This window comes from Mobula hypostoma, chromosome 17, assembly GCF_963921235.1.
Source record: "Mobula hypostoma chromosome 17, sMobHyp1.1, whole genome shotgun sequence".
NCBI lineage: Eukaryota > Metazoa > Chordata > Chondrichthyes > Myliobatiformes > Myliobatidae > Mobula > Mobula hypostoma.
In genome coordinates this window covers 58,008,207-58,018,767 of record NC_086113.1, presented here as the reverse complement: position 1 = coordinate 58,018,767, position 10,561 = coordinate 58,008,207, and the positions used below count along the sequence as shown (strand labels likewise).

Below are 10,561 nucleotides of genomic sequence, written 5' to 3'. Positions count from 1 at the left end.
ATGGCAGTCTGACTTCAGCCCAAGTTTCCATGTAACTCCAAGGGATAGGGGAGCTTTCCTGTAGCCAATGGGAGACAATGAGATTATCAGACATCCTAAACTTCATTAAATTGGAAAGACAGTAGTAATTTTCAGTACTTTTACTGAAGATGTTCTGATTTACAATATTTACACCATTTTTGAGATACAAAGTCTTGAACATACTATTTGTGTGGAAACATTTCTGATTTTGGGAGAAATAATATAAGTAATTGTGCAGAGATAAGTAATATTTGTGTGACAGCCGCTGGCATTGCTAGACTTTGCCGTGCTTCAGCAGAAAAGATCAAATAGAGTCAGCAATGTCGCCAGTGAGGCAACTGTGGAATATCTCAGCAGGTACAAACTGGGGAAGCATTTGCTGTTAGTTTAAGCACATTCTGTGGCCTTTGAGAGATAGTCTTCAATGAGTTCAGTCTACCTAATGCCCACAGAGTATCCCTTTAAAAAATACTCAAATGTAATAAAGTAGCTGAATGTATTTTCTAGATGTTCTAAGTGTGTACAGCAGGAATGGTCAATAAGAGAGAAAATGCGATGTGTTGCTTATGGCATATTTAAATGCGCCAGGAAAATACAGATATTTTACATTGAGAGTGCATTCACCCAAGAATGATTACTAGTACCATCTATCCTTGGTAAAATCACTTTGCATCTGAAAAACATGTGGTAATGGATCCAATTTCTAAGCTCTAGTGTCCTAAGCATACAAAGATTTATAATAAAGTAGATTGCATTCTCTTCAAAGACATGATACCGTTTCTGATTATCTTTTCAGTGAGCAATATTCCTTTGGATGTATGTAAATGAGGGCATGAGTCATTAGAAAACTCACCAGGACACTCTGCAAAAACAGTAACAGAATCATTTGCATATTATAAGCTGCACATATCAGAAATCCCAGACAGAAAGCACAATTAGGTAGCATAACAAAAAAGTACAAGCTATGTCCAACAGAGACATGCATAGACTAATCTTAACTAACAATACAGTGTTTTTAACTCTTTTCACAGTACAATGGATCTTAAAATCTCATTGTTTTATGCATATTTTAAATAATAGTATTTAACATACTAAGAATGTTTTGGTCTGTCATCTATTATATAGAAAATATAAATTTTGTACAGTCTTTTCTACTTAATTTTTTTTAACCTTGATAAATATCTTTCCTGCATATATACAGATATTCATGCTAAAAACACATGACCATAAATAACATAGGGATTTCACAAACGTCTCCTCTGTTCATAAATGCAACATTTCAAAAAACATTATCAATGCATTTAGTCATGAATATTAATTTTCATCTGATCATTAATAACATTGAATTTCAAATACAAATGTAGCGAGTTCTTTGAGTGAGTACATTCATTCACAGCCAAGAACTGTTTTATGGAATTCAAGCATTATATTTAACCGGAGTCCACATTTCATTAATTTGTTCTTAATTTGTTATAGATTTAATTGTAAATTGTACAGACGCAAGTTAGAAAATTGCTGTTTGAATAGCATGTGAGTCAGCCTCAACTTGCGATCACCAAATCCATATTTAAATCTTTGACTTTTATACTACTTTAATCGATAAGCAATATAATTAGGGTTTGGGAGTAGTTCTGTCCATCTGCACTGTTTGGAGTCTTTATTTTGGTATAGGGTATAGGTCATCACCTTTATTAGTTTATTGTATAAAGCTGCATTATCTTACACATTCATTTTGATGTAAAAATACGGTAATATTGCAATAGAAACTGTTCCAAACTTACTTAAACATACCCCAATGCCCTCCAGTCATCATTAGAACGTTCCAGCATAGAAATGGACCCTGCTTCCTTATTCTTACTGATTATAAATTTACTACTAGAAACAAATTAGATGACACCTCCAAAGCCAGTCAACAAAGCTAAAGAGCTCAACTACCTTATGGCTCCCTTTGGCACTTCACAGCATGTACCTTTAAGTTGACCAAAGTAGATAATTTTTGAATAATTTTTTAATCAATAAAGGTATTTTACAGTAATATTCCTAACTAATATTTTCTCCAATGAGCAAAAATAGCTATTAATTCAGGACAAAATTATTAGAATTTGGCAAGATTTCTCACTAGCAAATTCAATGCAGAATATTCAGGAATTAATCTGAATACCCAATTTATTTCGAAGTAAATATTTTCAGGGAAAAAAAATCAAAGCATTTTTATGCTTCTGTCTTCATGACCCACATAGGTAATTTATAATTAGCTTTTTTGCCAAAAGTTAAACAAAACTTTTTGCAGAACTCTCATTCCCACAATTGGATTTGTAAAGGAATATTCAGTGCCAGACTGCTCAACACATTTTTGTGCCTATCCGTGTAGTCCCTTGTGATTGCACCTTCTCATTGCCAGAATATGAATGGATAGGGGAGACAGAGAGCTGTGTGACTTCGGTTTGGATCTTAGCACATTAGACGATCACAGTGGCGTGTTTGAGGAAGGCAAAGAAGGCAATGTTTTCCAGTGTACTGTACCAATAACACCATGTTTCAAATACAAATCAGGTTCCACCTGCCTGTTTCAAACACCCTTGCCTTTAAATTCTTGAAAATATAATTTTTCTTTCTCTAAAGAGGGCAATAAAAAGGAGAAAAGTGCCTTCTATCATGAAAAGAATTACTGTTTTATTAGCGTTATCTGTAGTATATAATAAAAAATGTTTAAATAGCCCAGCTTACCAGAACTTCATGTTACTGAAATACTTGACCTTACATAGTTCCTGTCACAACCCCAGGGTGTCTCAAAAAATTTTCAGCCAATTCTGAAGTTACTCAATGTGGTCATGGTAGCCAATTTGTGATGACAAATAATGACCAGATAATCGGACTGACTGTGGGATGATTAACAGACGGAACATATGCTGTAACTACCCCTTTGCTCTTCAAGCTCACAGGTTCTTTATAAAATTCTTAAGCATTTAAATCTTGAAAATGTTATTCTAGGATGTGATGGCTTTCAAAAGAAATTGTAGATAGATAAATTTTGAGCCTGGATGCAGAGAATGAAGTGTTCACCCATTGTCCAGGCTTTAGCACAACTCTTGCATGAGTGAACTTTGCCTACTTAAAGTTTTTGTTTAGATATACAAGCATCAATTGATATTTGTATTGAAGAAAGTAAGTTATGCAGCAAATAAATGACACACTAGCACCACCATTGTAGGCAAGGCGGGTATTGATTGACTCTCCATTCCCAATTCCATTCATAGGTAATAAGCTTTCCTCACCTCTGACTGTCTGAGTGGCATGCTGAATATGTCAGATCACAGGTAATCACATTAGTGTGGCCTGGGGTAACATATTAACCGCATTTTCTACCAACAGTGCATTTAGCAGCCTAGAAAATAAATGGCACTGGAAAGGCTTGAAATCATTTGGTGATGTGCAACAAGACAAAAATTTGATAGCTTTCTTCATGGGCTCCACTAATGTGCAAGGAAACATATCCCAGTCACAATGGGGTAACGCAGCAAGGAGGGGTGAATCAGGACCTCACAAGTTGGATTGGGGAACCAGGAAATTTTAGGATTGGGTTACAAATAGTTTTTGCAGGCCATCAGGATCAGAATAGTTTGGAGGGTTTGGGTCAGTGGTCATATTAGCTTTAAAACATGACAATGTCATGTTCCTTCAACACTACAATAGCTTCACAGTCACCTTTCTATTCACAAAAAACAGGAATTCTGCAGATGCTGGAAATTCAAGCAACACACATCAAAGTTGCTGGTGAACGCAGCAGGCCAAGCAGCATCTATAGGAAGAGGCTCTTCCTATAGATGCTGCTTGGCCTGCTGCGTTCACCAGCAACTTTGATGTGTGTTGCACCTTTCTATTCATTTCATTTTAATTTCAAATTCTGGTTTAAAATGAATGCCAAATTTCAATTTGTGTTCCCTTAGGTATCAAACCAGTACACTATTACACAAGATTGTAAAACATACTGAGGTGGAAAACCATCTTTTGTTATTTTCAAACAAAGTTGGGGTGTAATAACAATTCAGAAGCAGCATCCAATGTAATTACCATACCACATTGCGTGCGTAATGCTCACGACAGCAGACAAATTTCAGTATCACTATTGGTTATTTAAATGACTACTTTAAAACAGCTTTTAATTAAAACGTTATCATTTTCATTAGGTGTCCTCTTGAAATGCACTTGTTAAAAGGGCAGCTAAGCATCCTGCAGCCAAGCATGCTCCAGTGGTGTATTCAACAATCAGGCACCAAGAAATCTATATGCTTCACATTACAAATAATTCCTTTATGTCACTCCATTGTGAAAACAACTGATATTACATACACATTGCATAGTAAACTCTGCCTTCTGGTTGCAGAATGTAAAAAAATATATAATTTCTAATGCCAGGGTAATTTTCTGTACCGTGCTTCTACTACAGAACTTTGTTCAAGCATAATGTATGTAAAGAATTTCTGCAAAGATGTTCTACGCTTCTGGATCACAGCAGGCATGGATTATTAGACTCTGTGTGCAAAGACACTTGCTGCAATTCTGCAAAGCTCTGGGATGCTAAAGTATAAAATGCACCCCTTTCCCTAACATAATGAACTCTAACAGAAGTCAACATATCAAAATGTAATAGAAAACAATTTCCTTTTAAAAAGTTTACAATAACCCAAGTCGGGATGATCGTCAATAGTTACCAGCACTTGTTTGTTTCAATAATACTTGCCACACACACCATTTTAAATTTACTTGGCATATTGCAAATACATTTTATAGATGTGCCAACGTTACTTAAACCAGGAAATTCTATTAGTATCGCATCAACGTGCTCACCCAGTGATTCCCTGAACATCCTTAGCCCTAACTACTTGCTATGTAAAGCAATTAAAAGTTAGTATAATAGGGACATCCTACTGCGACGCATTGCCTCGCTGATCAGATATGCAGGGCTAATCTCGGGTTCTTCTGTCATGATCACAATGTTCTGCCATTCACCAGTTTCATTGGATTTTTTAATGGTGTCCACCACAGACAATGCATACAAACAATCCTCAAATGTTGCTGCCATAGTTAGTGGTCTCCCGTCCCAGGTCCGACGATCTTCTTGGTCTTGGAATGCCTGTCGAATAGCTTGAACCATCATGATGGTTCCCCTGAGGAATGGGATTGGGCAATCCCTGAAAGCTTTTTCTGGGAGCAATTCATTGCTTAAAGGAGTCGAGTCTTCCAGAATCAATTCCTTTTGAGTGGCATTGTTTTTCTGTCCGTACAAATCACTACCGCTTACTATCAATCTCCCAGTGGATCCCACCACAATGATGTCCTGCTTGAAATCTCCAGGAACGTTGAAATTCAGTGTTACAGTACAGCACACGCCAGCTTCTAATACCATCTGAAATGTACAGAAGTCATCGCTGGTGATCTGGCGAATCCCTCGGATGTGTTTTGTCTGCTTCACAAAGGTTTTTAGGAAGCCGTGGACTTTGACAGCCTTTTGGCTGGTTAGAAAAGTCAAAAGATCAATAATGTAGCTTCCTACTGAGTGTAGTCCTCCACCACCCATTAGGTCATCACAGCTCCAGTTGTACTTCTTACCCAGAAGGCTTCCACTATGAACCTGGACTTCACAGATCATCAAGTCCCCCACATAACCCTCTTGAATCATTTGCTTCATTTTAACAAAAGCAGGAAGGAAACGGAGAACGTTACCCATGATACTCATTAGTTTGGGGTAATAATGTGCAGCTGACATCATCTGAAAAGCATCCAGAGGAGTTGCAGCTCTGTCACAGATGACATTCTTCCCGATTCCTAAATCAAAAGGAAAAATAAAGTATATTAGTGTGCAGTAATTTATACATTTGCCTCATGCGTGGCCACCTCAAAAACACACCTAATTTCTCAGAAATTATAATAGACAATAGACAATAGGTGCAGGAGTAAGCCATTCGGCCCTTCGAGCCAGCATCACCATTCACTGTGATCATGGCTGATCACCCACAATCAGTACCCCGTTCCTGCCTTCTCCCCATATCCCTTGACTCCACTATCTTTAAGAGCTCTGTCTAACGCTTTCTTGAAAGCATCCAGAGAATTGGCCTCAACTGCCTTCTGAGACAGAGCATTTCGCAGATCCACAACTCTCTGGGTGAAAAAGTTTTTCCTCAACTCTGTTCTAAATGGCCTACCCCTTATTCTTAAACTGTGGTCTCTGGTTCTGGACTCCCCCAACATCGGGAACATGTTTCCTGCCTCTAGCGTGTCCAGTCCCTTAATAATCTTATTTGTTTCAATCAGATCCCCTCTCATCCTTCTAAATTCCAGTGTATACAAGCCCAGTCACTCCAATCTTTCAACATATGACAGTCCTGCCATCCCGGGAATTAACCTCGAGAACCTACGCTGCACTCCCTCAATAGCAAGAATGTCCTTCCTCAATTTTGGAGACCAAAACTGCACACAATACTCCAGGTGTGGTCTCCCCAGGGCCCTGTACAGCTGCAGAAGCTCCCATACTCAACTCCCCTTGTTATGAAGGCAAACATGCCATTAGCTTTCTTCACTGCCTGCTGTACCTGCATGCTTACTTTCAGTGACTGATGAACAAGGACACCTAGATCTCATTGTACTTCCCCTCTTCCTAACTTGACACCATTCAGATAGTAATCTGCCTTCCTGTTCTTGCCACCAAAGTGGATAACTTCACATTTATCCACATTAAACTGCATCTGCCATACACCTGCCCACTCACCCAGCCTGTCCAAGTCACCCTGCATTCTCATAACATCCTCCTCGCATTTCACACTGCCACCCAGCTTTGTGTCATCTGCAAATTTGCTAATGTTACTTTCAATCCCTTCAGCTAAATCATTAATGTATATTGTAAATAGCTGTGGTCCCAGCACCAACCCTTGCGGTACCCCACTAGTCACTGCCTGCCATTCTGAAAGGACCCCGTTAATCCCTACTCTTTGTTTCCTGTCTGTCAACCAATTTTCTATCCATGTCCGTACTCTACCCCCAATACCATGTGCTCCAATTCTCCCTTGTCCATTTTCATAGTTACATTCTCAAAAAATTCCAGAAGATTAGTCAAGCATGATTTCCCCTTCGTAAATCCATGCTGACTCGGACCAATCCAGTTACTGCAATCCAAATGTGCCACTATTTCATCTTTTATAATTGACTCCAGCATCTTCCTCACCACTGATGTCAGGCTAACTGGTCTATAATTCCCTGTTTTCTGTCTCCCTCCTTTCTTAAAAAGTGGGATAACATTAGCTACTCTCCAATCCACAGGAACTGATCCTGAATCTATAGAACATTGGAAAATGATTACCAATGCATCCACAATTTTTAGAGCCACCTCCTTAAGTACCCTGGGATGCAGACCATCAGGCCCTGGGGATTTATCAGCCTTCAGTCCCATCAGTTTATCCAACACCGTTTTCTGCGTAACGTGAATTTCCTTCAGTTCCTCCATTACCCTAGGTCCTCTGGCCACTATTACATCTGGGAGATTGTTTGTGTCTTCCCTAGTGAAGACAGATCCAAAGTACCTGTTCAACTTGTCTGCCATTTCTTTGTTCCCCATAATAAATTCACCTGTTTCTGTCTTCAAGGGCCCAACTTTGGTCTTAACTAATTTTTTCCTCTTCACATACCTAAAGAAGCTTTTACTATCCTCCTTTATATTCTTGGCTAGCTTACCTTCGTACCTCATCGTTTCTCCCCGTATTGCCTTTTTAGTTATCTTCTGTTGCTCTTTAAAAGTTTCCCAATCCTCTGGCTTCCCACTCATCCTTGCTATATTATACTTCCTTTCTTTTATTTTTATACTGTCCTTGACTTCCCTTGTCATCCACAGTTGCCCCTTACTCCCCTTAGGATCTTTCTTCCTCTTTGGAATGAACTGATCCTGCACCTTCTGTATTATTCCCAGAAATACCTGCCATTGTTGTTCCACTGTCATCCCTGCTAGGGTGTCTTTCCAGTCAAATTTCGCAGCTCCTCCCTCATGGCTCCATAGTCCCCTTCGTTCAACTGTAATACTGACACTTCTGATTTTCCTTTCTGCCTCTCAAATTGTAGATTAAAACTTATCATATTATGGTCACTATCTCCTAATAACTCCTTTAGCTCGAGTTCCCTTATCAAATCCGCTTCATTACACAACACTAGATCCAGAATTGCCTTCTCCCTGGTAGGCTCCAGTACAAGCTGCTCTAAGAATTTAGAGCCAGATTGATTCCTGGGATGGCAGGTCTTTCATATGAAGAAAGACTGGATGAACTGGGCTTGTACTCGTTGGAATTTAGAAGATTGAGGGGGGATCTGATTGAAACGTATAAGATCCTAAAGGGATTGGACAGGCTAGATGCGGGAAGATTGTTCCCGATGTTGGGGAGGTCCAGAACAAGGGGTCTATGTTTAAGAGGGAGTTAGATATGGCCCTTGTGGCTACAGGGGTCAGGGGGTATGGAGGGAAGGCTGGGTTCTGAGTTGGATGATCAGCCATGATCATAATAAATGGCGGTGCAGGCTCGAAGGGCCGAATGGCCTACTCCTGCACCTATTTTCTATGTTTCTATGTTTCTATGAATCCATTTCGGAGGCACTCCACAAACTCCCTTTCTTGGGGTGCAGTACCAACCTGATTTTCCCAGTCTACCTGCATGCTGAAATCCCCCATAACAACCATAGCATTACCTTTGCGACATGCCAATTTTAACTCCTGATTCAACTTGCACCCTATATCCAGGCTGTTTGGGGGCCTGTAGATAACTCCCATCAGGGTCTTTTTACCCTTACAATTCCTCAGTTCTATCCATACTGACTCTACATCTCCTGATTCTATGTCACCCTTCGCAAGGGACTGAATTTCATTCCTCATCAACAGAGCCACTCCACCCCCTCTGCCCACCTGTCTGTCCTTTTGATAGGACGTATACCCTTGAATATTCATTTCCCAGCCCTGGTCCCCTTGCAGCCATGTCTCTGTTATTCCTACAACATCATACTTGCCAATTTCCAACTGAGACAAATGATCTGTAATTTGATCCAAGTTAACATAGAACTTATAACGTAGAAGAGCAGTTCCTTCAGACTTTGACGTCTGTACCAAATATGGTGCCAAATTACACTAAATTTTTTCTATCTGTACATGATCCATATCCTTCCATTCCTCGCCTTCCTAAAAACCTCTATAACACCATCATTATGACCGCTTCCACCACCAGTCCTGCCACCTGCCACTCCCTGTGCGAAAAAAAACTTGCCCTGCAGACCTCCATTGAAGTAACTCTCTCTTTCCTTAAAAAATGTCTTCTAGTTTAGATATTTTGACCCTGGGAAAAAGAGACTGGCTGTCTACTCTATCAATGCCTCTCATAATCTTATAAACAGAGGTCTCCACTCAGCCTTCAACACTCCAGGGAAAACAATCTTAGTTTGTCCAACCTCTCCTTATAGCACTTGCCCTCTACTCCAGGCAGCATCCAGGTAAACCTCTTCTGCATCCTCTCCTAAGCCTCCTTCCTATCATGGGCATTACCAGCAAACATGTCCAATTCTGACATTATGATAGAATAAAGGTCATAGATGAAGCAGCTGAGGATTATCGGGAACAAGAAACTTCCCTGAGGAACACCTGCAGAGGTGTCCTGGGGCTGGGATGACAGACAAACACATTATCTAAGCTATCTTGCCTTCTAATTGAAATTTCTCTAGCCTATGGAAAGTTTTGCCCCAAACAGTGAAATCTTAAAGTACTGGAATAGCGCTATGCAAGGTTTCTCTAATCAACAGAACATTTCCAAGGTAGTCAATTAACCAATTCCAATTTGTCTACAACATAAGCTAAGAACATTGAGGGGTCTTGTTCTGAAAGTCATCATTTTCTCTCTCGCCAAGGCATGTGCCTGAGATTTCTGCTACTCAGCTAAGTATGCTGATGAACGTTAGGCAAGGTAAATACCGATCTCCAGTCAGGTAACTTGATGACCTCAGCCTCACACGTCACTAATCGCTACTTCAATAAAATACCAGAGCACAGATGTGGAACAAGGGAGAATATTAATTACAAACAAAAAAGCAGAAAACTTTCAGCTTCCACAGCATTCTTAAGAAACAATACTTGTAGGGGAAAATAAGGAAGGGAACTTGCTGGTAAATTGCAGCAGGTTTTATAGGAGCAACGTATAAGATTTAGGAGGAATTCAATAGGTCAAGCAGCATTTATGGAGGGAAATGAACTGTCCACACTTCAGGTCACAGCCCTCCATCTGGGTTTCACTGGGTTTGACTGCACAGGTGAAACCATCTGTAGACAGGGCTTATTCTAGCCACCTTCACCAGTCGGAATTATGTTATACAAAATCATGCTACTGCAAACAAGAAATATCATCATTTTCGTAAAGAGCAGGTATCAAGTAACATTGGCAGATCCAACAAAGGTGATTCCATAGTTGATGTCTGTCAGCAGTGAAGTACAAAAGTGGAGATTTTAAGTAAATATCTGACTTAT

The 10,561-nt window shown here is 39.7% G+C and overlaps 1 protein-coding gene across 1 annotated transcript in view; it reads right to left on the bottom strand.

Moving 5' to 3' along the window:
- Positions 1 to 3,892: 3,892 nt before the first annotated feature.
- The window catches only part of gfod1 (glucose-fructose oxidoreductase domain containing 1), an 86,046-nt gene continuing 79,377 nt past the window's right edge, over positions 3,893 to 10,561 (bottom strand). The window contains exon 2 of the mRNA XM_063069953.1: positions 3,893 to 5,847. Coding sequence (XP_062926023.1) covers positions 4,928 to 5,847 — 920 coding nt within the window. The 3' untranslated portion in view covers positions 3,893 to 4,927. The remainder of the gene's footprint in view (positions 5,848 to 10,561) is intronic.